Below are 27,774 nucleotides of genomic sequence, written 5' to 3' on the forward strand. Positions count from 1 at the left end.
AATCTTGACTAGGTCCTCCAAAAGTGTCTGGCTCAGGAGGGGCTGTGCCCCAGCGCCCTCTATTGGCCAGCCGCCACTGCCTCTGCTATAAATGAAACACATGCTCTCTCTTTTTCCCCATCAACAAGATCAGTTTAAGCTCTCCTTTTGATGAAGCACTTCTCTGTGTACATATGAAACACTACAGAGACGTTTGTCATGCTTCATTGATAGAGACAGAAAGTTTCATCAAGGGATGAAACAATGAGAAGCAGAAATAATATCCGGCGTGCTTTAGAAGGGTTTGGTATTTTAGAGTAGATTTTAATTATCTCCGCTAAGGAGGTTATGTGATCGGCAGGGTTTGTTAGTTAGTTTGTTAGCAACATAACTCAAAAAGTTATGGACGGATTTTGATGAAATTTTCAGGAAATGTCATAAATGGCATAAGGACGAACTGATTAGATTTTGGGAGTGATCCGGATCACCGTCTGGATCCAGGAATCTTTTGAAGGATTCTGTACTATTGGGATAAAGGGCTAATGGCGGAGGTCTCCGAGTGTTTTTCTAGTTTCATACAGAGTTCAATAGTAGAATGGGCTTTTAATAGTGTTTCTGTTCTTTCAGTCACATAGAGGTAGCTATAAACACAGTCCACTGTGAGGTCAGGTGATAGTGGTACAGTAATTGCGTTGGCCTCCGTAGAAAAGATTGTGGTAATTTTAGTTTTGGAAGACAATGACAGAAAATTCATCTTCAAGAAAGCGAAGGACTACAGAACATGTGTATATCCGCCTAGATCAGGCCGTCCTCATAAACTGAGTGACCGTGCAGGAAGGAGACTAGTGAGAAAGGCCACCACCTATGACTACTCTGACAGAGTTACACGCTTCAACAACTTTTGTCTGGGTTCTTCACCAGACAAAAGCTGTGGAAGAGAAGGCTACTGTTGAAAAAAACTCATTAAATCTCTTCTAGACTACGCCAACGTATGGGTGTTTGCACCGATTATAAATGACGTTACACAGTGTTGCACTGAGCCATAAAGCCATGACTGAAGTACCAGTGAGACCTTTTGATACTTTCTAAGAAAAAAAAACGATGGCAAAAAAATAAAACTTCACAATGTACCTTTATTTGTCAAATAAAGGTACAAACGATGCCGTTATCGTACCCAAAGTTCTATTTCTTAGGTCATTTTAATGTACAAAAATTAGCATTTTTTTTAAACATAAGACGAGTAAAAAGCTATAACATCCAACAGTACTGTTTCTGTAACTTCCGTGGATAGAACACTATCGAGCGTTTTTTTCTTGAACGCAACCCGGTTTTTGACTCTCTCCAACTTTATTGTTCTGTCAACAGCAACAAAGCGACGAACAACGGTCTGACGCTACAGCCTTTGAAATGGCGTTGATGTAGTTTATTACGCCGTTATTTGTAGTTATTGTGCTCGTTTAGTCCTCTTCGAATTTTAGTTTTCTGGTCCAATGTAAAATTCATGGTCGGGCCGCTTGATCCGTGCAAAACGGATTTTTTTAAACAAAAATGTGGTGAAGCAAATAGCATTTAATTTACGTTGCATAATAAGGCCGCAGCTACCAGCGGGCTTGCGTAGGGATTACAACGGCTTCTGAATGCTTGGCCTTCCGCAGCGACATGTCGGTGAGTTCCTAGCAACAAATATCAGTTTTGCCAGTAAACGCGGCTTCCTAAAACCAGGAAGCTGTGTCGATTAAGTGTAAAGTGTGTTTAAACCTTAGAAACTAAAAAATGTTTAAAGCATTTCTTGTGCAAGTTGAAGTTAACATCTTCTTAAAGGCTTAGTTTAGCTACAACCGTGGTTAACGTGGCTAACATTAGCTTAGCTGCTAAACGAGTAAGTGTTTTGCTAGCAATACAACATTCACGGGAAGCGTGTTTACAAACATTGAGCTAATGCTCTGACCTAAGAGTTTTTTACTGCTTACAATTCAAAAAATATATTTTTAACCATCAAGTCTTGTAATAATATATCGGTAAGCTGGTGCCTCTTGTGTTATTCGTTGTGGTATATTTTGGTACTTAATAATAAAACATCAATGAAATTGCACTGTTTAAACGATGAATTTAATTAGATCCAGGAAACATTTAATTGGCAACAGTCTGGAAGTGCTTCTCAGCACTAACATTACGTACTTATGAGCCCGTAGTGCCAGTGCTATATCGATGGTCAGACCGCAGGTTATCAACATGTTTTTTCCTATTTCTCCAGGCTTCAAAGTGAATCCCTGTGGACATGTTCATCAGGAATCCTCAAGTGAAGTGATACATCTGCAGTTCATTTACGCCTCAACATCAACACCACTTCAGTTTTAATAAATAATTTTATGGTCTGAATAGTGGTAAGCACATATCACTTATACCTGCACAGAAAAGTCCCTAGTTCAGAAAAACCCATAGGCTTAATATGGCATCAGTGCCAGTGTACTGTCTGTGTCGCCTGCCATACGATGTGACACGCTTCATGATAGAGTGTGACATCTGTCAAGACTGGTTTCATGGAAGGTAAGTCAGTTTCAGATTTAGTACACATTTAATCATACTTTTGCTCCCATGTTTAATGTAAATAAAAGGTTATGTTGAGTTTATGGCACGATTAAATTCTTGTCTTTGTTGCATGAGTTATTTGGGTATATTTTGCATTTGAACCATACATCTTTTGATACAAGAATGTCTTCTCTGTAGTTGTGTCGGAGTAGAGGAGGACAAAGCAGCTGAAATTGACCTTTATCACTGCCCAAACTGTCAGGTCACACATGGGCCATCCGTCAGTAAGTTGCAATTTCATAAGTATCCTGTTAATTATATGTTTTGATCTATTGGTTTATATTCACACTTTGTTTGTGAATGCCTCTTTTTTTCTCAGTGCGCAAACGCCGTGGAGGCAATAAGCAGACAGACAGTAGTTCTGCTGGAGTACGAGATCCAAGTCGGCCTGTCAAGACGGGCAGTGTGCAGTTTGTCAGGGAGCTGCGGAGTCGCACCTTCCCTAAGTAAGCCTCTCTGTTTATAGTTTGGTTTATTTCAGTCATTTTTTTTTACATGTAAAGCTCAAATACCAAGGTTTTTATAGTTAACTAAAACTGAATCAATAACCAAAACTAACAAAAAATGTATTTAATTAAAACTTAATACAAGCTCAGCTTTAGAAAAAAAGGGAAACCTTAATTATGTGTTTACAAAACTAACTAAAATGAAACAAAATTAGGCACAAAATTTCCTTAGTTTTAGTCTTTGTTTAGTCTTTGGTGGAAGCAGACTGACCAACATGATCACCCAAACCTGGGGGGTTTAAAATAACCTGATATGATTGAGGAAGACTTCACACAGTGGTTAATTTTAGATCTTGAGTTGTATTCAGTTATCAAATTTGAATAGATACATTGAAAAAGTGAAGCTTGTTTGAATGTGTTCTTGAAAAATGTATGGTTTTTATTTTTTCTGACCTGTTCTGGGTTTCACTACTGACAAATATCCTGTATTTCTGAAAAACTAAAAGCTAAGAACAATATCGCAACAGACTTTGATATTTTTGGTTGAAAAATAATTAACAAGTGGTTTCTAGCATAGTTACTGATCCATAACAACTCTCAAAATGTATTTCCATGTACCCTTTCGATCCTATCCTTAGTAACTTGTACATGTTTTTAGTTTTTCAATGTCAGACTATTTTGTGTATGTACACACAAGCTCTCAAGGTATTTAGTAAATGAGAAACAAATTAGTATGATCTGAAAATGGATCAAAATGTAACCATTTGAACACTTAAAAATATCATTTATATAAACAATATTTGGTCCCAGTGGCAACCCTAGTGTAACAGAATATTAATTTCTATTTTCAACATTGTGACTAAGCCACTTGTGTGCTACTCCTTTAATTCAATTTCGCTAATAGCCAATGTTAATAGTCCACATTTTTTTTTATTTATGAAAACTTCTACCATTTATTCTAAATGGATCTAAATTGTTTAATAACGTGAATATTTGTTCTATCAGATCTGTCACTGCCATTTGTAAAGAGCAGTTTGATCTTAAGCCTTGTTGATGTCCATGCAGTATGTTAAGTGATCAACGCTGTGGTCAAAAGTTTTTGTAATGTCCACAAACTGTGGATGTTGGCCTGAGCGATATGGCGTGAATATCATATCACAGTTTTGTTTATCTTGCCTTTGACGGTATATCGTATCGAGTGTTATAAACCCCCTTCTCCCCTTACACAAGCCTTTGATTGCATACTCAATTTATGTCTAACATAGGAGCACAGAAAAATGTTGTTTTTTTTCTAAGTCTCTATATTAACCTCTAACTGTGCTCTGAGTTTCACATTTCATCTCCATCTTGCTGGTTTAGCTGCTAATGACTTGAGCACATTTCCTGATGAGGGCGTTCACAATAAGCGTTTCAGAAAAATACCAGCCGCAGGCTTTTATTGTGAAGAGCTTGACTGAATTAGTGTGTTCAACATTGATTTAGCTTAGCTTTGGCTGCTGTTCCGTTGACTTTATGCAGCTTTTCTGACCTCATTTAATGTTGCAGCCAAGATTTTTGACTCATTGTAGACTTAGAAAAGAAAGTCATAAGTTAAAACAACATTTAAATGCTTGTTTAAGCTATTGTAAGAAGAATAACTGCAGTGCTGGGCTCTAGCCAAACCAAGACCGGCCAAGGCAGCATGCAGCTTGTGTTAAAGCTTCAGGCAGGCTGACAGAGACAGCACGCTGACTTTGTTGCGGTTCAGCCACCAAACTTTGAGAGGAAAGAACACACGTTTTACTTGTTAACCGTGCTTAGTTACAGCGGGAAGAGTGGGTGAAGTTCGTTTAGTTACCTGGCTACACGTAATGCTAGATCTAAACGTGCTAATGACAGGACTCAGTCTGAGCTGTCCCTCACAAATCATTCGCTCTGCCAGCTGTTGGAGCAGATATGCCTTATGAGTGCATCACAGCACAACGTAGCCATTTAAACCAGTGATGACAGTGTCATAAAAATCCATTGTGTGGCAGAAATTTTACTGGTGATGGTATTAACACTGGTTTACCGCCCCCTACTATGTAGAAGTGTAGAATTCAGTCTGTAGCCACCCATGATCACTCAGATACAAAGTTGTTGTTTAAGAACAAAAAACTGTGACATCTGCTGAATGATGAAGGAAAAAATCTGACAATTTACGCTGACAAAATGACTGTGACAAAAGAAATGAAGAAGATGTACAAATACAAGATTATGATAAGAACAGTGTCAGTTCTAATAATTGACACCATTCATTAGGGGTATAATGGTTCATGGAGGTCATGATTCGGTTCGTACCTCGGTTTTGGGGTCACGTTTTTGTTCAGGTTCGGTTCATTGATAAAGAAAAAGAAAAACTCCCAAATTCATTATTCTATATTTTCCTTACTTATAATTATTATTTTTATTCTACTAATATTAGTGCAGCCAGAACTTTATTCAGATGTTTGAAATATAAATTTAAATCAGTTGATTAATATTTTGTTCTGTCTAGTGTTATTAAATACTATTAGTGATAGTTGGTACAGCCTGTGAGGTATTAAACATGAGACAAAAAAGAGGGGGAAAAAAAATATCCAAAACTTAAAGCAAACCAGAACACAGCCCAGTTTCTCCTGGTGTACAAAGTAAAAAAAGTACATTTGCAAACTAAATGCATGCTTTCTAGAGCCATGTATCATATTTATGGCTTATGAAGAGTATTGCAACACTGCTTCGAATTTAAAAAAGCTGGTGCAGTGATTCCTCGTTTAAAATCCTGACTCATGTGTGAAGTGAAGGATCCCAGACTAGCCCATGTAAACACAGGATACAACCTGACTGAGCAGAGCACTGAACTACACATTTGCAGGCGGTATTCTCTACTTCTACCTGTCCATGCATAGTTTTTAAAATGCATTGGAAGCAGTAATATCCCCAACCCTCTCTGAAACACATCCAGAGGTTTTTTGAAAAAAAAAAAAAGAAAAAAAAAAAAAAACAGCACAGTGATGAGGAGAAATGGGCAGTGGATATCGCTGCTCTGCCACTCTTGCAGCAGAAGCTGGGAGCAGACTTTTCTTCTTCGTGTGTTTTACTATGACAGCTACTTCCTCTTCTTTGTTAGCAGTTAGCAACCACACTAACCAGCATTACTGCTGGCAAGATTGGCTGACAAATATGGTCACATTTGTTTTCTTTTCTTTTCTTATTTTAATGGTTTGGATGTATTTGTCGTGGGACTACGTGCACAGAACCTTGGTTCAGGCCTAATACAAAAACCGTTACTCCCCCACCATTCAAAAAGTTAGGAAAATAAAGGCTGTACAGGCTCCTCTACATTATAATTCAACCAGCTATACCTTACTGTAACGTTATTGGGTGTGTTGGGACATTTTTTGATCTGATTGCAAAACTCATGCATATTTCTGTTTGTTTTCAACTACAGTGCAGATGAGGTCTTACTAAAGCCATCTGGGGCCCAGTTGACGGTTGACTTTCTGGAAGAGCATTCATTTAGCGTCCCTGTCATGGTTCTGAGGCGAGATGGCTTAGGCATGACCCTGCCTCCAGCATCGTTTAGTGTCACCGATGTAGAGCACTATATTGGTAAAGTTTTGACACATTGTATTAAAATAGATATTACTTTTAATTTGTGTTATGAAACTTGAAACATAATCTGTAAGTTGTTTTGGACATGATAAAAAGTCTACCACTCTGATCAATCTGGTTGTTTTTGCTCTAACTCCAGGTTCAGACAAAGAGATCGATGTTATTGATGTGTCTCGCCAATGTGATATGAAGATGCGGTTGGGAGACTTTGTTGAGTATTACAACAGCCCCAACAGAGACCGAGTACTCAATGTTATCAGCCTGGAGTTTTCTGAGACCAGGTACACTAAAATTTGACTCTGATTTTGATGCAGTGTCTTGTTTTATAAGTTTGATTTTATTTGTTTAATTAAGTTCAGTTGACCTTAAAACATGCAAATTAACTAAATTTGTCAAAAGATGTGGCGTTGTTCTGATCTGAAGAATAAGGCATTGCGCACATATGTTGGTTTTTTTTTCAGGCTTTCAAATTTGGTGGAAACTCCAAAGATTGTGAGAAAACTGTCATGGGTGGAAAACCTTTGGCCTGAAGAGTCTGTTTTTGAACGCCCCAATGTGCAGAAGTACTGCCTAATGGGGGTGAAGGATAGCTACACAGACTTTCACATCGACTTTGGAGGGACCTCAGTATGGTACCATGTCCTGAGAGTAAGATAATATTTTTTCAGTCATGATATGAAGGGCTTTCCTTCAAAGTGATATTAAAACAGAGTTCTATTTCTTATAGTTATATATTTCGTTAAGAGTTTGTCTCTCAATCTGTCTTAGGGCGAAAAAATCTTTTACCTGATTTCACCAACTCAAGCTAACTTGGCCCTTTTTGAGCGGTGGAGTTCCTCATCTAACCAGAATGAGATGTTCTTTGGAGACCAGGTTGATATGTGCTATAAATGCTCTGTCAAACAAGGAAACACCTTGTTCATCCCAACAGGTGAGCTGTAATGTTTTTGTTTTGTTAGTCAGAAGTAAAAGGTTTTAGCAGTGTTGTGACATTCAGACAAGTGTGGATGAAAAGACATTCAACCTTTGTTATTTATTTTTTTGTCTTTAGGGTGGATTCATGCTGTACTGACCCCAGTAGACTGCCTGGCTTTTGGAGGAAATTTCTTGCACAGTCTCAACATTGACATGCAACTGCGGTTAGTTATTTAAGATTAAGGCTGAATCCCAATACTCCCCTTAACCCTCAGTTAACCCTCAGTCTCAAAATGCGCATTCCCACGAAGTGTGAGGGCTGTCCCAATTCTCCCAAGAGTTGAGTTGAGGGGTGAGATTGAGGGCGTTATCTCCCTCAATTTTGAGATGTTCCTGGACCTCCCTTGGTACTGAGGGTTATCACTCAAAGAAAGATGGCGGCGAATGCGGGGAAGAAATTGAGCTACAAATGTAAATTTTTGTGTTAATAGAGATCTAAAAATTACGAAAACCACTCCAATATTATAGTTTAATGTTATTTTATGGATTATTTGCCTTTTTGTAGTGTAACATTTACTTTTATTTTTACAATCGTAAGCCGGTAACCATGCCATCGCGGACAAGCCTACAAGTTACAAGTAAGGTGGCCATATGTCCGGCTTAAGGCTGGACAGTCCAGAATTTCAATGCCTTGTCCGGTGTCTGGCGCAGGCTCAAGCCGGACTCTTATTTGTCCTCCTTTGGAGAACGTAATGCAGCGTATTGTCCATTGCTCTCTTTCTCTGAACATCAGTCCGGTGTTTGTATGTTAAATATAATCCTGGTAATGTAAATTTACCTGGCCGTCAGACATAAGTAATATATTTTTGGAGAATGGGGCCATCCGTGATCAATAAAGTGCGTGTGGTGTCTGCTCGCTCTCCCTCTCTCTTTCTCTCCTGATATGAGCTGCACAGAAACTTTCATCGGGTCTGTCCCGTAAATTCACCCGTTATTCTGCAACCTCTCTTGTCAAACGTCAACTTCTTTCATTGTTTAGTTTGTGAATTTATGATAAAACTCTGTGAAATTCCAGCGCTGGTTCTGATCAGGAATTAATTGATGTTGTCAAACTTCCTCACGCAGATCAGCTGTTTTAAAAACCAGATCACAGGTGAAAATAAGTGAAGACAACGTATATTTTAAGGTGATTTAACAAAAGATCATAACACAGAAGCAGAAACATAGAGAGGAAGAGAAAGAAGCAAAATGAATGAGCTGCTCTGTGTGAGGGAAGGGGAGATGTGCAGGGGTGAATGTGAATGGGTGTAAGGGGGACAAGATCAGCTGCTTTATATTATTTTATTTTGAGGAGAAGACCCCAATAAAGCAGATAGCTAATACAGTGGGATTAATGTTATGATGAAAATAATTAACCCATAGTGACCACTTTTTTTAGACACATGTAAATTAAAAAATATCCTTATTAATTCAACTAGGAATATGATCATTAAAATCAATGATGTTTTTACTAACCAAGAACTGTGTCTTTTACATGCGACTAACTCAGGCTAAATTGCAATTACTTTTTATGTCTTATTATTGTAGTAATACATCCTTTAGTAATTTTAAGGTACTTTTGAGTATTGTTCAGTGAGTATGTTTGGGTGATAGTGGGGAGCCTCATATCAGAGTCTGCTTAGGGCCTTTGGCCAGGGTTGGTCTTGGATCAAATTGTTCTTCAATGAGTAGATTATCTCAGAATCACTGTATCATGATACCATCAGTATCATAGACAAAATTGTATTGTAGTGGGGAATACACTAGAGTCCTGTTTGTTGTGATTATTGTTGCTTCACTAAGGGCAGCAAAGTGTCCTCCTTTTTGGTGCTGTGGAAATGGCCACCCTAGTTACAAATGGTGTTTTGCATTAGCTAATGGCTGTGTTATACACATGTGGACAAAATTGTTGGTACCCCTCTGTTAATGAAAGAAAAACCCACAATGATCACAGAAATAACTTGAATCTGACAAAAGTGATAATAAATGAAAATTAACCAATGAAAATCAGACATTGCTTTTGAATTGTGGTTCAACAAAATTATTTAAAAAAAAAAACCTCATGAAACAGGCCTGGACAAAAATGATGGTACCCTTAACGTAATATTTTGTTGCACAACCTTTTGAGGCAATCACTGCAATCAAACGATTTCTGTAACTTTCATTGAGACTTCTGCACCTCTCAGCAGGTATTTTAGCCCACTCCTCGTGAGAAAATTGCTCCAGTTGTCTCAGGTTTGAAGGGTGCTTTCCCCAGATGGCATGTTTCAGCTCCTTCCACAGATGTTCAATAGGATTTAGATCAGGGCTCATAGAAGGCCACTTCAGAATAGTCCAATGTTTTGCTCTTAGCCATTCTTGGGTGTTTTTAGCTGTGTGTTTTGGGTCATTATCCTGTTGCAAGACCCATGACCTGCGACTGAGACCAAGCTTTCTGACACTGGGCAGCACATTTCTCTCTAGAATACCTTGATAGTCTTGAGATTTCATTGTACCCTGTACAGATTCAAGACACCCTGTGCCAGATGCGGCAAAGCAGCCCCAGAACATAACAGAGCCTCCTCCATGTTTCACAGTAGGGACAGTGTTCTTTTCTTGGTATGCTTCATTTTTGCATCTGTGAACATAGAGCTGATGTGCCTTGCCAAAATGTTCCAGTTTTGTCTGGTCTGTCCATAGGACATTCTCCCAGAAGCTTTGTGGCTTGTCAACATGCAATTTGGCAAATTCCAGTCTCGCTTTTTTATGATTTGTTTTCAACAGTGGTGTCCTCCTTGGTCATCTTCCATAAGGTCCACTTTGGCTCAAACAACAACGGATGGTGCGATCTGACACTGATGTACCTTGACCTTGGAGTTCACCTTTAATGTCTTTGGAGGTTGTTCTGGGCTCTTTTGTTACCATTCGTATTATCCGTCTCTTCGATTTGTCATCAATTTTCCTCCTGCGGCCACGTCCAGAGAGGTTGGCTACAGTCCCGTGGATCTTAAATTTCTGAATAATATGTGCAACTGTAGTCACAGGAACATCAAGCTGCTTGGAGATGGTCTTATAGCCTTTACCTTTAACATGCTTGTCTATAATTTTCTTTCTAATCTCCTGAGACAACTCTCTCCTTCGCTTCTTCTGGTCCATGTTTAGTGTGGTAAACACCATGTCACCAAACAGCACAGTGACTACTTGTCACACTTTAAATAGGCCGACTAACTGATTACAAGTTTGTAGACACCTGTGATGCTAATCAGAGGACACACCTTGGTTGAACATGTCCCTATGGTCACATTATTTTCAATCTTTTCTAGGGGTACCATCATTTTTGTCCAGGCCTGTTTCATGAGTTTGTTTTTTAAAATAATTCTGTTGAACCACAATTCAAAAGCAATGTCTGATTTTCATCGGTTTATTTTCATTGAATTTTTATTTATTATCACTTTTGTCAGATTCAAGTTATTTCTGTGACCATTGTGGGTTTTTCTTTCATTAACAGAGGGATACCAACAATTCTTTCCACGTGTGTATGTGACTTTATGCTGAATATGTCCGTGGTTGTGGTGTTTATACATGTTATTTGGTTGAATATTAACACATTCTTGTTCATCTTCTTCCTCTGAATTGATGGACTACGCAGTTTTGGCACATTACTGCCCTCTACAGTCTGAAATCGTAACTGCTATTAAGGTGTATCCCATTTTTAAGTCCCAAGATGGTTGGTTTTAAGGTGTGAGTTAAGACTGAGGGTTGAGCTTGAGGGTTAAGGGGAGGAATGGGCTTCAGCCTTAGACCGTGTGTTTACTAACCTTTTGTAATACTACTAGTGCTCTTTTCATTTGAATATCAAAGTTGGATAATGAATGAGGGAGAGAGGGCCCGATGTAATTGAGACCTAGTTTTACCTGGGTTTTTAAGCAGAAAATTAACTTGTTCCTCCTTTTGAAGATGGACAAATCTTTGTCCCTACTTTGCTGGACCCTTACTCTGGCCTTTTGTTAGCTGTCTAACCTTCATTACTCTACAGAAGTGAAGAAAACCAAAAGCCAAGCTGCTGAAGAAAAATTGTGTCTAAGTTTTTGTTATCTACCACTTCTTAATCCATAGGTGTATACTTATTGAGTTGTTACCATGTATGTTTGAATTTTTATTGTGTTTATTCTCATTTATAGGGCCTATGAAATAGAAAAGAGATTAAGCACAGCAGATTTGTTCAAGTTTCCCAACTTTGAGACTGTGTGCTGGTATGTTGGAAAGCACCTTCTTGATACCTTCAGAGGTGAGAAAGTTTAAATAATGTTGTAGTAATCATGTAATGTGGTTATGTAAAGGACTGGAAAAGTCTGCAGTGTTTACTGTCTTTCACTGTGCAAATCTGTCTCACAGGTCTTCGTGAAAACCGCAGACATCCTGCAACATACCTGGTTCATGGGGCAAAGGCTTTGAACAATGCCTTCCGCAGCTGGACCAAAAAAGAGGTAGGAAAAATTCTGTGACTTTGTATCAGCCTTTCTATCTATTGGTCTTTTGTGATTATTGTTAACTTAGTTTGTTTATACAGTATTAAAAGTCAAACAAATATAGCAGAGGTAAAACAGCATAATTATTTTTTTAATGCAAATCATGAGTTTATGCAACACAAAAATACTATAATTAAAATAGGATAATGCAGAGAACACTTTTATTTCATTGTAAAATAAAAAATAACCATTCTTTCAAGTGTACAGATACACCATTCCTTTATCAGTGAAAAAAGTGAGGAAAAACAAGAAAGACTTCATACTATATACCAGCTTTTACCATGAAACATTACATTAGAGATTATTGATCCTGTTTTGTCCATGCTCAGGCATTAGCTGAACATGAAGTGGAAATTCCAGAAACCATCAATACTCAAATACTTGTAAAGGACCTCGCCAAGGAGATTCGTCTGGTTGAGGTAAATACAGCCAAGAGTTTGCTTGCTAATGCCTTTTATATTATGTAGTGATAATGTGTATTTTGTATGACCAAAAATGACTTTCTTTTTTAACAGGACATCTTTCAGCAAAACATCGGCCGCACTGGAGCTCAGTTTCCTGGTTCCCCACTCTCTAAAGCTCCCCTGACCAACTCTCAGAACTCGGGGCGCCCCCCTGGAAAGAAGAAGGGACCAAAGCCCAAGGAGGTCTTAGGGGGTCTTGGGCCCCCTGGAACTAAGAAGAAGAATCAGAAGGGGATGCTTAAGGCAGAAGCAGGAGAACTGGACCTCATAGAGATCCACACCAAACATACGCTCAAAAAATTTCAACCTGGCAAATCCAAAAACGAGAGCAAGGTACTAGGTTGTTGGTGAAGTTTGTAACAAAAGACAATGATTCTTCCCTTTTTGTATTTAGATTTTTTCATCCTTTGCTTTCAATTCTTATCCCTCCAGTTGGAGCTGCCTGTAGACGAGTTTGAAGGGAAGCTTAATAAAAGCAAACTGAAACTCGTCCTGACCAATGGAAAAATCCAAGGGTGAGTTCTGCAGCTTTTTACTGTTTATTTTATTTTTTAATCTCTTTGTGATCTCTTGCCTACCTGTACAAGTTTTGCTTCTTACTAGGGCTGTCAAGAGATTGCATTTTTTTTTAATCTCTGGATTTCTGTAGTTAATGACACCCTTTCTATAGCATTTTAAAATTCCACTATTCTGCATTTAAAGCTGTTTTTGTGTCATTTTAGATTTTTCTACTGTATTAAACAAAGGGTAATAGACTTCCAGATGGATACAGTCTTGCTTTTACAAGTAGATCAAAGATTTTAACATGAACTTAACCATGGAAAAGGAACTTATGCACTGAATGAGAAATAAGTGAACACTGAAAACATAAATGCTTGATAACATGGTTCAGATGACTTTTGACTTGTCCACTGAGCTGTCTGAGTTTTTAACTAGAATGAGATGTTAAAGAGCAGTAGCTGACTTATTTTACATCACTGAAACTGCAGGGAGATGCTGACAAGGCTTAACCAAAGTTTGTTAAAAAAGACAATAGAAAGTAATTAATCATGATCTAAAAAATTTAATGCATTAATTGTTGATTGTAGTTAATCACAATTAATGCGATTTATCTTGGCGGCCCTAGTTCTAACCTACTGACTATCTGTCTTTAGTAAGAAGGATGGCAGCAGTAACGGTGCAGGAAGCGCTGCTAACTACAAACATCTTGCCATGGAGGGGTCTAGTCTGTCTGACTTGGAGTCTGAAGATGAGCTGCAGATTGATGAGACTCCTCCTCCACGACGCAAACCTGCAGGAGCAAACAAGAAGAAGAAACTGAGTGGTAAGCAAGAGCTTGTAACACTTTACTAATTGTAGTATCTGTTGTATGGAAATAAATTCTCTTTAATGTCAAACCTTGTTTATAAGAGAGTAATATAGCTACATAGATGCTTTAACTGTGAACCTAATTTCTTATCTTACACAGTCTGATTGTTTGGATTCAAAGCCATCATATTTCTGTAATTAGTAACAAATTTGCCTTCAGGTCTTCCAAGGAAGTTGCCAAGAGCCAAACCCTGCTCCGACCCCAACCGCATCAGGGAGCCTGGCGAGGTAGACTTTGACATTGAGGTAAAACACTACTGTATTCAGCAGTCAGTTTTTGGAGCCAATCATAAATGCTGTCATAGTACATCAGTTATAGTAGATACAAGCAATAAGCAATTGGGAAATATTTTAACTTAGACCCACTGAAATTGCCAGTCAAACAGAATCTGCTGGGGAAAAATGTTTTCTCAGCTGGTGCAAAAAATGTACACAACTTTACCTTTTTCATGTGCAAACATTTACTTATTTGTTCTGGAAACAAAACCTTGGTGTTGAAACAGTGCATAAAAGTGATCCATAGAATACTTTCCTTCCAGCAGTTTTTTTTTTTAATAAAATGTTACACACTACTGACCTTATCATCCTTTCACTTCTTCTGTAACAAAAGCATATTTGTGCATATTGCTTTAGGAGGATTATACGACAGATGAAGAGGCACTTGCTGCTCATGGAGTGAAGGGTGGAGCAGGGGGAATTCTGGACTTGTTGAAGGCCAGCAAGCAAGTTGCAGGCCTGGACTCAGCAGCACTTAGGTCAGATATCTTTGATTATAAGTACTTCATTGCCATATTTCTCATTTAATACTAAAATTCAGAAGGCTACTATGGTGGTATTGTGGTGTGTTTTGGATGCCAGTGACTGGAGAAATTGTTCAGAATGCAAGTGGGAGTAAATGTCTCACTCTGTAGTTTCAAGAATTCAGAATACTTAAGAATATGCACAGCTCCCGTATTTGTTACCGCTCTGATGTGACACTGTTAAAGAGATTATTTCTCAATGATGAGTAAGCCCTTATCTCTGTTTTTCTCTCAGTGAGGAAGCCCCAGCCTCTCCCAGTACCCGTGATGCTATTCAGGGTATGCTGTCCATGGCCAACCCTCCCTCTTCATCCTCATCTTCCTCGTCTTCATCTCCTCTATCTATATCTGGAGGCCTGACAGAGGGGTTAGGGAAAATCAAGGAGAAAGGTGGCAGAGCTGTATGGGTCACTGGTGGGGTCAAGAAGACAGGAAATACTGAGAAGATGCCGGTCATACAGCGACCGGGGAAACGGCCAATTAAACGGCCAGCCCGTCACCTGAGCGATGAGGAGAGTCCAGATGAGCAAGAGACACTGGGAACCTGTTTTAAGGATTCTGACTATGGTGAGCAGTATAATAAAGCCTGCATACCTGCTGCTGTAAAAATCTGTGAAAATACTTGAGTTAGTTGCTACATTTGAACACGCCAATGCTAAATTATAGTTATTATTTTGTTTTTGTTTTTAAGTTTACCCGTCCCTGGAATCAGATGAGGAGGACCACGTTATCAAAGCTAAGATGAAGCGAAAGAAAAACTGGGATGACACTCCATGGAGCCCAAAAGGTAACTGGTTAAAACACAGCATTTCCACTGATCAGATTTGGTTTTCCTACAGATTGATAACTTGATAGTTTCTTTTCATTTACAGCCAGGGTGATGCCAACCCTCCCTAAACAGGATCGTCCAGCCAGGGAGGGGGCCAGAGTGGCATCAGTAGAAACTGGTCTTGCTGCAGCTGCTGCCAAGTTGGCACAACAAGTGAGTTTGTAGGAAAGCACCTTTGAAGAATGAGCCTGGTAAAAGCTGTGGCATATACAGGTAAATCTCAAAAAATCATGAAAAAGTTAGAAAGTTCAAGGTCCTAGAGTCTGAAGGAAGAGTGGAGAGGCACCGAATCCACGTTGCTTGAAGTCCAGTGTGAAGTTTCCACAGTCAGTGATGATTTGGGCTGCCATGGCAATTGCTGGTGTTGGTCCACTGTGTTTTCTGAAGTCTACAGTCAACGCAGCCATCTACTAGGACATTTTAGAGCACTTCATGCTTCCTTCTGCTGACAAGCTTTATGGAGATGCTGATTTCATTTTCCGGCAGGACTTGGCACCTGCCCACACTGCCAAAGGTACCAAAAGCTGGTTCAATGACCATGGTGTTACTGTGCTTGATAGGCCAGCAAACTGGCCTGACCTGAACCCCATATCAATCTATGGGGTATTGTCAAGAGGAAGATGAGAGACACCAGACCCAACAATGCAGATGACCAGAAGGCCGCTCTCAAAGCAACCTTTGCTTCCATTATGCCTGAGCAGTGCCGCCACATGCTGATCTCCTCCATGCCATGCCGCATTGATGCAGTAATTCATGCAAAAGGAGGCCCAACCGAGTACTGAAGGCATAGCAATGAACATACTTTCAGAAGCCTGACATTTCTGTTTAAAATATCCTTTTTTAAATTGATCTCATGTAATGTTCTAATTTTTTGAGACACTGAATTTTAGGTTTTCTTATCTGTAAGCCATAATCATCAACATTTCAAGAAATAAAGGCTTGAAATATTTCACTCTATGTGTAATGAGTCTACATAATACATGGTTTTCACTTTCAGAAAAGAGTGACAAAAAATATCGAACTTATTCATGATATTCTAATTTTTTGAGATGTACCTGTAGCATGTCGTGTAGAAAGATAATCACTCCTGTTTTGTTTTCCTTTGGCATGATTCAGGAGCAGAAAAAACCTGCAAAAAGAAAGTACACAAAAAAGCAGCGTCCTCCTGCTCCTGTCATCGCTCCTCCCCCTGTTCAGACTGAGCCAGCCCCACCCTCTCCACCACCTGCTTCAGAGACTGCAGCAGACTTCAGCCCAGACAGGAGGATGGATTATTACTCCGCTAGTCTATTGGACCATGAGTATACAGCAGGGCCAGGACCTTTTGGTCCTGGAGGCCCTCGGGGCAGCGGAGCCATGGCCCCTGGTGTATTCCTCACTTCACGCCGCCCTTCACTGTCCCCACAAAACAGCAGCTCTCACTCCAGTGCATCCCCTGCTGGCTTAGCCAGCCAAGGCATGACAGGAGTTGGTCAAGGTAAGCATTTACTGAAAACAATGTCAGCATTTTTCTGTACCTGTGACATCTTGTGTTCTAATGCTTTTTCTCTTTTTAATTCAGGGAAACGTCCAAAGAAAGGACTTGCAACTGCAAAACAGAGACTTGGAAAAATCTTAAAAATTCATCGCAATGGAAAGCTTCTCTTGTGAGAAACATTGGAAAGGGGGCTGCATTTTTTAAAATTGGAATTAAAAAAGACTTTGCAAAAGGTAATCTAAAGGAAATAGAGATAGCAATTTATATTTTGTACTCAAGATGAATTTGTTTATTGTATTCACCTGTTTTTTGAAACTCTCTTGAACATGTCCTGCATATATAACCATGCAAGCTTTGTTAATGGCCTGTTTGGAACGCCACCTCGCCATACTGACTAAAATTGACTGTAGTGTGCTGGATGCACAATTGGGAAATAAGTTTAAGTGATTTGTTGCTACATGAAATTGGCAGTGGATATGTTGTACATATTTTAAAATGCCATGAGGAAATCGGTTTGAATGGATTCATTTTTTTTCTTTAATTAGAGGTGTTATTAGTTACCCTATTCACGCAAAAACAACAAGAACAACATATTTTTTTAAAGGGAAATTGAAATAACACATTTTCTAGTCAGGTAAAAAGTTCTGAATTTATATATCCCTCATACTGTCATGTAGATATAGTTTTGTATTCAGTCTTTACCTCATAGAACACATTATTGTGGTATGACAATAACAGGGCAACAATCTTTACACCCACTCGCTTTTTTGCAGAAATTAATACTAACACATTAGCTTATCTTCGAGTTTGCCACACGCATTCATTTTTTTGAGGAATTTATCACTATTTTCCATCAGACATACTTTCCATCATAAACTGTAGCTTCACATTCAAAAAAGAAAATGCACAACTGATGCCAAGAGTACCATTGCGTGATTCTATTTATTCTGAACATATTTATTCAGCATGGCAGCACTTTGCCATCTTTGAGCCTGTTTCACTTAGAATGTTTTTACCACCTCATCTTCTGTGTCCCTTCTTTATTTTGTTTCAACATCTTAATATATATATATATGAAAGTTCCAGCCATTACTTTGAATTTTGACAATTTCAGTTGTCTCTGTAAATATCTGTAATATTTGTAATTTATATAGTTACACTGAAAGAGCAGAAAGTATTGAGATGAAGTGACTAGTTTACTGCAAGATGCCATAATTTGTGTCCCAGGTGTTGGCAGTTTTCTTGGGACAGATGTAGAGATATGCTTTCTTACCACAGAATGTACTTGTGATAACAATTTGTCAGAAGTGTAGATTTAACCATGTGACAACATTGTGAAGGTGCAGGATATTAATTAATATGTAAATATATGTTGTAATTTAAGTTCTTTTATAGTTCAAAATCTTGGAGATCTTTCTTAAAATAACTTGTACATGATACATTGCTGTATTTGGAAAATATCTGACATAGTTCATTTTTTATATTTGTACGCAGTAATGTCATGCATAGTTTGTCAAGTTGTCTTGTTCATGTAATAGTGGCAGTGTTATGGAAAATGCCTCTGTTTTATTTCATCCATTAAGTTTTTTTTTATCAATTAATGTTGATATTCACTCTTGTGTTAGTGTGTACTGTGTGTTTTAAAAATGACATGTTTAAATACAACATGAAAAAAGATAAAATATACCTTTGGCAAAATTGGTTTGTTATTGACTTTATTACATGATCACTGAATCACTGCAACCAATAGTGTGTTCTACAATAGTTCTACACTACTTGTTTCTGCCTTCTTTTAATCTACAGTATAGCACAGCCTTTACTAAAGTTGTGTTACAGAATTTTTGTATTAAGATATTGTTATTTATCTTTGTAGGAAACACACCTGTGATGCTTGATTTGCTTAAATGAACCTAAAAATGAAGGTTGTCATATATTCTGGTGCTTCTTAATTTTGATGGCTGGAAATTGTCAGTTGTTCTTGTTTTTGCACAGATTACAGTATTCATTTTTTACATTTATCTTGTTTGGATTTATTTATGAGCTAAATGTGTTTATTCTCAATTTCTAGATTTAAAATAGAGCAAAATTGCAAATACAAGCTGAGTCATTTTTGTGTGGTGCAGTTTTTCATTCCCTTGTCTGGTATTTAGAGGTAATTTCAATATCACACAGAATTGGAAAAACAAATCTATTTGCCTCAAGAAGTACATGATTTGTGCTTCCATATGCACTTCTAATCACAAGGTTAAACTGGAAATACCAGTTAACAGGTGCCCTACCTCTAAAAGATGGTAACACCGAAGAGTTGTTTTCCTTCACAATTGCATGGGAGTGCCCTGTGTAAACGCAATAGCAGGTAATCTCGCGAGATCGAAACTGCCCTACCACTCGCTAGTGCAAGATGGAGAAGCAAATGTAGCACGCATTTGAGGTAAGCTGAAAGACTTGTTCCATGGTTTTGACAGGGGTTTGGATTTACTCTTAGCAATGATGCTCCTCTATAACAACTATTAACGATGATTCGAAGCCGCCACTGGCATTTAAGACCTTGAACAAGTGTGTTTTAAGGGTAAAGTACGGATCTTATGATGTGTAAACCGCCATTTTTAATTTAGCCATGATCCTACTGATAGAGCATTGTGCGGAGCTCTCGCTGCTAGCTAGTTAGCTCGCGCGAAACCCGCAAACATACATGCTACACACATACACAGTCGTGTTCCGTGTGGGTATGTGCGCCTCTGTACGTTTCATTACAAGTCACAGCAGTATTCAAGTTCATTGGCTAACGTTTCTCGCTTTACTTAGATATACGGACACTGCTAGCAGGTGAGAGTTAAATGTATGTCAGGTTGCAGATTTGACTTTTGGTAATCTGCTAACGTTAGCCATCAGAGCTGAATTGGAGCTGAACTAAACGTTAGCAAAACTGTTAGCGATGCTTGCTAACGTCATCTAAACTAGCTTTTAACTTTGCCAGTTTGAGGACCACAGAGTACTACAACTTAACTGCGTAACGTCTGGTAACTATCTTAACTGCATTAGGGGAAAAAAGTTATTTATACTTAAGCTAGGATAGTACTAACGGCTGTTTAAGTAATCTCTGATAACGCGACCAGTTCAAAACTTAGTTTTAACATTTTCACTGCGTTGTTGAACTTTCGGTGTAATTTAGCGTTCGATGGCGTATATTTATTATATTTACTAAGACGGGCGACGTCACACCATCACAGCGTCACTGATAACACATCGAATTCACACTTCCTCAGCTACAAATAACGTTAAGGATGCCTCTCTGAACACAGAGACCTACTTTATTCCAAACACAATATCATCGAATAAAACATTGGGATCCCTTCTTATCCCCTTTGGGCCTAGTCAGTGTCTCTGTCAGATACTATAACGATGGCATTACCTCAGCAGAAGAGGACCTGTAAAGCATACGGGTTTGGTGCATTCTCATGAAAACATGGGCTAATTATATTCACTCAAGAGAGTCAGTGTCAGGCATAGTAAAGATAATCTACATCAGCAATGGACCACTAACCACTGCTTTACAATGTGGGAGCTGATGAGTGTACCTGTAAACCTAATTTATAAATAAAAAGTGTTTAAACAGCAAATAATTGAAGGATGAAGATTGACTAAAAATCAAGATGCATATTGGTTTTAATGAAGCAGTGCTAACATTTGTTGTTTATTCTTAATGGAGCAGTGCTAACATTTTATTTGGACTTGCAGACTTTTAACTGTCAGTTGACTGTCTAAACCAGAGCACCCTTAAGCATGTCTAAAACAAGTCACTCATGGGTAGCTTGGTTTATAGCAGAAAAAATGAGTTTCATGCCTCATTGAATATACTTTGAAGGGGTTAGTGACTCTCTTGACATCTTCTCATAAAAAAAGGGACTGCAGATATGCTTTATGTTGAAAAGGATATAGTAAATTTTAAAAACTCACAAAACTGTGCAAATGTTTTAACAAATGATTAATCAAGGTCAACAATTCATGCTGTAGTTTGTGTTTTTATAACACCTGCTGCCAGTGTGATATTAAGTAAGTCACCACTGCTCCTTAATGTCTCATTTCACTTTTATAAATCACAGACAGCTTTGTGGACAAGTCAAATTTCATCTGAACCTTGTGTATCAAACATTTACCTTTTAACTATTCCCTTATTTCCTTAAAGATCCATAACAAGTTCCTTTTTCTGTGGCTAAGTTCGTGTTAAAATCCTTGATCTGTCTATAAGGCAGCTTTGTATCCTAACAGGAAGTCAGTAACCCTTAGTTTAAGGCAGAAGGAAAATCCGAAACGACACAATGGTGTAAATGTAAAATAGATTAATTTTAAAATGTGATATAAAGGATGTGATAAATCTTGATTAACTACAGGAATTCTGAGATGAATTGCAAATAGAATTTTAATTTTTTGACAGCTTTAAGCTAATGTAAAACAACAAAAGACTGATAAACATGTTTATGTATTAATACTTGCACATGAGGAAACCCTTCAAACCCTTGTATAAAGGTTGGTATTGGGGGTCATTGAAAGTATCACTTGCAGAATTTGCACAATTGTTTCTTATATGAACATCAGGAAATGGTTTATGTTCAGCATTTTATAAAAGATTGCCAACACAGAAAAAAGCATGTTTATTAGAACTGTGCTTCACCTCAAACACAATGATTAGCACTGGCACACTTTATACTAATACTGGTAGTTGAATCAGAATTTTTCATCAAAATGTATTCTTTACTTTAGTATTGTCCAGAATGAAGTTATGCTTAGTCTAGTAGCTTAGTCCAGCAACTTATCTGATTTGACTTTTTATGTGTTTTCAGATAGCTGAGAGAAACTTCAAAGCCAACCAAGGATGAGAACGGTGGAACTTTAGAACCAAAGTAGTTTCTGGTACGTACTGCTAATCTGCTTTACTACAGTGATTGAACTAAGGGATATAATGATTTGCCATCACTATTTGCTGCCAAACCTTTTCTGATATACAAAAGTAAACACTACTTTTAATACAAACCATTTGTATTACAAAAATAACAGAGAGCATAAGATTGTGGTCTTTATCAGTGAGTAATGACAGGCATATCTTGATTATTTTCCCCACTTAACCAAAAGTTAAAAAAAGTTATTCATATTGCTAATTAATAAAAACAGTTTATTTCCTTACCTGGACATTTTACCCTAAAATGTTTGAGCTTTTTTCCTGGTCGAATCAACCCATTTAGAAGGAAATGGGATGACTTGTTGAATTTTACATTTATCACCTACAGCTAATGTTAGGTTCTTTGGGATAGCTTGGTTGAACAGGGCTTGTGTTGCTAATAATACCAAAAACTGACTCTGGAACTGATAGTCATGGCAACTGTAAATATGAAATATATTTCAGAGATATTTCAGATACAAAGTTTGACAATGATATTGATTTTGCTCAGTAAAGTATTTCACTATTTTCCCAAGACCGGTTCAGAATATAAGACTTGTGGCAAAGCAGAGATAAGCACATCTGTCAATACACAAGAGAGCATCAGTGTTTGTAACAAGCAAATAATGTAGATGCTAACTAAACTGCATCATCTCTTTAGAAACAGAAACACTTGCCATGAATCAAAACATTTGTGATGAGTTACTTCAAACAAGTTCCCATTTGTCTCAAGAGTTTCTTAAAATTTCATATGTGAATGGAAATTATTAAATAATTAATAATACCATTTATTTTATTTACAATCACTGAAGTCAGTTAATTAAAAGATCTGTGTTCCAAGAAGATGGAAAAATAGACAAATCCAATTAAGAGAATGCAAGCAATTGCTCAGTTTCCTAACCTTTAACCCCCTCAGAAGGTGAAAACTTTTTTCAGAGGCATCAGTGAAAGGTCATTATAGATAACTAAAACCATAAAATAAAACTAAAATGCAACACCTTTTGTTAGTCCACTGACTGAAACAAATATAAAAACAAGGTTTTACAAAAAAAAATGTTATAACAAGTTTTTAAAAATGTTCTCAAACAGGATTTTACCTTTTAAAAATCATTATTAATTTTTAATAAACTGGTGTTACCTAGGACTGGGACTTCTGGACTTGTGCAGTAGTGCCATTAAGTTGGTGCGCACACACACACACACACACAAGTGATTAGCATGTATTTAAATGCTCTCCAACATGTTTTCAATAATTATATCTGCATTAACCCCTATCATTAAAGTAAATATGGAGAGCCACCCAAGCCTGGGGAGCATTAAAGGACCTGATTTTGTAAGTCAGAACTTCACGTGATGGTTATTTAGGTGTAGGTAGTTTTTAGATATCACATTCTGATAAATAAAATGAGAACTGAAGAGTAGCCTATTTAATCAGTTTTCAAAAGTTGTATTGTGTTTACTTATTCTGGCCCTTTTGACAAGCACGTCATATAACTGGAAAACTAAAACAATCACTAAAACTAAGAATCTAAACTAAAATGATGCATTTGCACAAAATAAAAACTTAACTTTCAAAGCAGCAGTAAATGTACTAAAAACTAAAGATGAAGTGGCAGTAAATTAAAATAAAAACTAATGAAAAATTGTGAACTATTATAACCTTACTTCTGTTAACCCCATATATATATATATATCTCACTAGGCACTAAGAAGTTGTGTTTTAGTTCTGGTGGATTACACACAGTTTAGATGCAGAAATTTTACCAGAGATTAACTTATTACTCTTTTTATATAGTCAACAACTGATACCTTGAGGCAGTACACAGAACTCATGGCTATTTTCTATATTTAATATTTAAATTTTATAGGAAAGGAGACACAAGATTGATACAGTTCTCCAAATAGGAGTCCCCAAAATTAAAAAATGTCACCCCAAAACTTGAAAATGTCTGTCTGATTTTGGTAGGGGCTTTTATTTAGATTTTCACAAACTGGCTGAGATTAATTTAATCCCATCTTGTGCCTTGCAATGCTGGTTACAGATGTCAAATGTGAATGTGGCAAAGCTTAAAAAAGATTTATGCCTGTATGACATAGTGCTGTTGTATTGCTGCATTGTTATGTATAGCAGTGTATCTTGGCTAATTGTTCATTATAAGATGCATTCTTTATTTCTTGTGCCTGAAATATGAAATGTATTTCTGCAAGGTAAATAGTTATCCACATCATAGGTCGTGATTTATTTTTTTTAGATATTATGTGGGGAGGTCGTTTCTTTTGGGTTGTTTTCAGTTGAAGATTTTTATTTTGCATGACTAGGACTGCAATAAATGTTCAGGCAATTTATTCAACAAAGGGGCCATCTACCCTTTATTCACATGCTTTGCATCGATAAATAGTGGCTACTCGCTGCCTGCCGTAACGTTATTCACTTTTTGCACACTACCCAGAGTCATGATGACTGTGCCAACAGCTAGTGCCTATGTGCTATGGAAACAGGCGCGGATACTGTGAAAAATAAAGCAGCGAACGGATGAACATATTTATATACCGAACCGGTAGCGAGTAGTCATTTTGCCCCAACGAAAACAGAAAACAAAACTCGTAGTGTCACGTTAGATCCGTCCGACAATGATTCAGCGAGTTATTATGCGTTTCTGTGCTTGCTACTCAACCAACGGCAGCTAGCTTGCTAACTAGCTAGCGCGTGCTACGACCGTCTAGCTGAGGAACCAGGATAAGAGCCTTCGCAAAGTACCATTACCTGAATACGGGTATTTGACACACACCCACTTCATCGTGTCTGGACGTCGACTGATATTTATGGTTTCGTTTTTACCGAAAGCTAAGCAGTTGCTAAACTGGTGAGTGCGGGCTTCTTTTGCGGCCTGCGCAGCACCGACCTAAATTAGTCAAAGAGTCAGGTCAGGACAGCATGGTGAATTTGAGCAATCTGGATTGACAGCTATGGCATAGATGTCTGAATCTTTTTATTTTGGATTACCTAAAGGTTTGGTTGTTGTCATTTATATCACAGGCTTCTACTTTGTGACTTGGCTTACTTTAAGGATGGCTGGTGATATGAAATTGCTTTGAAGTATTTCAAGAGACGACAATCTGCTAGCGTTACCGGTAGCTTACTGATAGCTGGTCATGGGGCTAACATCAAGTCAATAGTATACGTTACCGAAATATTTCCTTGGTACTTTAAGCTTCCAAACTGGCCTTGTTTTGTCTTTGATCTATGGATCAACCCGTTCACTTTTATGACAACCGCTAACTAGTTAGTGAAAAACGACTGTGATGTTAGGTAAATAACGCTATGCTGTTAGCAACGTTGACGTTAGCTTGTTAGCTAGGTAACTATAACTTTATCTGTCATCGTCAAGTCACTTCAGTTGATTTTGGGTGTCCATACGGTGAGGAGGCGATGTGTTTGTATTGTTACATCACATGAATTACATACACGGAAAACGTCGTACAAACGAATTAGCCCACCAAAAAGGGGCCCTGACTGGTTTAATTAACTTTGTGTCGTATGTTGCTTGTTAGCTAGAAGCTAATGCTCTGCTGTGGTCTGCTTTGTGGTGATCAGTCCTTTCATAGATAAGCTTAACAAACTTAATGATTTTAGTCTCATGATATCCTTGTTTCCAACGTCTGTGATCTGTCATTTTGGAGGTGCTTTTTGAAATGGAAACAGCCCTTTATCAAATGTTGTTGCTTAAAAGTGAGGTGCTTTATCAACATTTTAGAGCTCATTGTTAGTGTTTTTCATATGCTTGCTTGAAGTTATTTCTATACATCCTTTTATTGGATGTACTGCATTGCTTCCTGATATGTGTATAATTTTTTTTTTTTTGAAAGGAGTGCTCTCCACCTTATTTACAGCTTGACTTTGTGTTTCCACCCTTGAGACCGCTGTGGCATAATTGTACTATTACATTGCAGGTAACATGACTGGAAAATGCTGATAAGTGGGGATTGCCAAGTTATTTTGTGTGAGTATATATGAAACTGTGCATATATTAAGTGTTATTAATTCTTTGTCCACCTTCCTAGTTTTTAGATTATTTAGATGTTCATAGTGCAATGTTTAGCACATTTATGGAGTGCAGATTAACTATTGCTGTATTTTTCCACATTGGCATACATCATGTTCTATTTCCTGATGGACATATACATTTATCTACAGGAGTAACAAAAAGAGATTATCGACAATGAAGGTCGACAGAAGCAAGTTAAAGAAAACACCTACGGAAGCTGTGAGTATCCTTAATACTGCACTATTGCTTTTGTGCAATTGTGGCAGCATTGCTTATATGAAACAAGGTGTATGTTTTTTTTCTTTAGTTAAAGTAGATCTTAGTAATGTAGAAGCAGGACGTATTGGAAGTAATGATTGTAACTTAGTGATGCTGAAACAGTAGTTCAGGTAGTTGATTTTGACAGCTTGGCCCTGCAACAGAAATAGTATGGGTCAGTGGATTTCCTGCTACTCAGAACTAACAGAGGATATGCAAAATTTAACATCTCAACATGTGGTACATTGATTGAAACAGAAAGTTTGGAGGTCTGTACTCTCTTGCTTCACCAACCATTTTGTTTTCCTTCTGAACTTACAGCCTGCAGACTGCAGGATACTCATAGAGAAGCTCAAGGCATGCAGTGATGAGCAACTGTTGGTCGAGCTCCAGCACATCAAGACATGGAATATTGGCAAGGTAAGCTCTTAAGAAAAGAATATGTTAACCAGTCATCATTAATTTGCTGCTGTGCTGTAGTATCACAACAGCTTTTAACACTTTTTCAACCCAGAAAAACTTTTTTTTCCGGTCCTATACAGCAGAAAATAAATTTAATCATTAATCCATTTCTCACAAAAGAATGTGTGTGAGATATGAAAAGTGATTTCTTATTGTTCAGTTACAAATACACTTTAAATTACATCTCAACCTTATCAGAATTTTCAATGTCTGGATATTTTTTTTGACACCGCTTGCTTTTGACAAGATAACATGTTATTTTTACGTTCAGTGGTACCAGAAGCACTGAAGTGGGGGAAAAAAGTGTTATTGAGAAAGAAGGTGTCATATCTTATGTTACACAATGGTTACACCAAAGAAGTTAGAAACACACTAACACCTCTGTACACACATGAAGGAAGATTAAGATTTTTGTTTGACTGGTGCACAAGATGTGTTTCTCTCTGCTGCTGTGTGCCTCTGTGCTCTACCTTTTGTCACAGCCTCTGTCCCTGTTTACAGTTTTATTCACTGTTTGGCAAATGCGTATTGAGTCCCAGTGGCAACTCGTAAAGATGCACACATCACCAGCTACTTTCACACTGCTTCTCTTTTCTGTGTCTGTTACGCCTTTGTTCCACAACAACGTTCTGTATGAAAGCAACAGTTCCGCTATTGGGGGTTGATCTTGCCCCGCCTCTGATCCATATTGAGAGGTAGTATCAGAGCCGTAACAGACTTTTCCGCAACAAGTGTGAAAGGATGTCACGGCATTCCGCAACGGCGAGTGTGCGCTGCTGTCTCCATAAACAGGAGATTTAAAAACCAGTGCAGTTTAATTGAGCGGCAATTCATGAGAAAACAACAGGGGGACAAAACAAAGAATAATGTGGATTAACTAGAGAGACTGCGAGGTTAGAGAACTGATCACACTCTGTACAGGAGAGGAGAGAGCAGACACATCTCTGCTCACAGCAGCGTCTGACAAGTTCCATGATGTGTTCAAGTGAGCTTGGTACTCTGAAGTTTCCAACCTCCGACGTAAATACGTGCGCTGTGACACTGTC

At 37.9% G+C, this 27,774-nt stretch overlaps 2 protein-coding genes across 9 annotated transcripts in view; both read left to right on the forward strand.

Annotated features, from left to right (window-relative positions):
* The first annotated feature begins 1,320 nt into the window (after positions 1-1,320).
* Positions 1,321-18,942, forward strand: phf8 (PHD finger protein 8). Its single transcript, XM_041799487.1, has 22 exons — positions 1,321-1,644; positions 2,234-2,526; positions 2,707-2,792; positions 2,888-3,014; positions 6,463-6,623; positions 6,766-6,907; positions 7,088-7,274; positions 7,395-7,557; positions 7,678-7,765; positions 11,741-11,847; positions 11,955-12,046; positions 12,418-12,507; positions 12,604-12,885; positions 12,985-13,067; positions 13,707-13,876; positions 14,081-14,166; positions 14,554-14,675; positions 14,956-15,287; positions 15,412-15,507; positions 15,593-15,702; positions 16,666-17,026; positions 17,111-18,942. The coding sequence occupies exons 2-22, from the start codon at positions 2,429-2,431 to the stop codon at positions 17,197-17,199; spliced, it is 3,072 nt and encodes a 1,023-aa protein (XP_041655421.1). The 5' UTR covers positions 1,321-1,644; positions 2,234-2,428; the 3' UTR covers positions 17,200-18,942.
* Positions 18,943-19,407: 465 nt separating this feature from the next.
* huwe1 (HECT, UBA and WWE domain containing E3 ubiquitin protein ligase 1) overlaps positions 19,408-27,774 on the forward strand; it is a 41,695-nt gene continuing 33,328 nt past the window's right edge. For 6 of the 8 annotated variants that reach the window (XM_041799243.1, XM_041799241.1, XM_041799242.1 and 3 more), the window contains exons 1-5: positions 19,414-19,457; positions 21,868-21,937; positions 25,914-25,963; positions 26,158-26,227; positions 26,588-26,686. In XM_041799243.1, coding sequence (XP_041655177.1) covers positions 26,183-26,227; positions 26,588-26,686 — 144 coding nt within the window. In that variant the 5' untranslated portion in view covers positions 19,414-19,457; positions 21,868-21,937; positions 25,914-25,963; positions 26,158-26,182. Of the gene's footprint in view, positions 19,458-21,867; positions 21,938-24,479; positions 24,737-25,913; positions 25,964-26,157; positions 26,228-26,587; positions 26,687-27,774 lie in introns of those variants that run through there. The other 2 variants (XM_041799236.1, XM_041799238.1) reach the window with 2 other exon arrangements.

The sequence above is a fragment of the Cheilinus undulatus genome, linkage group 11 (genome assembly GCF_018320785.1).
Source record: "Cheilinus undulatus linkage group 11, ASM1832078v1, whole genome shotgun sequence".
NCBI classification, from domain to species: Eukaryota; Metazoa; Chordata; class Actinopteri; order Labriformes; family Labridae; genus Cheilinus; species Cheilinus undulatus.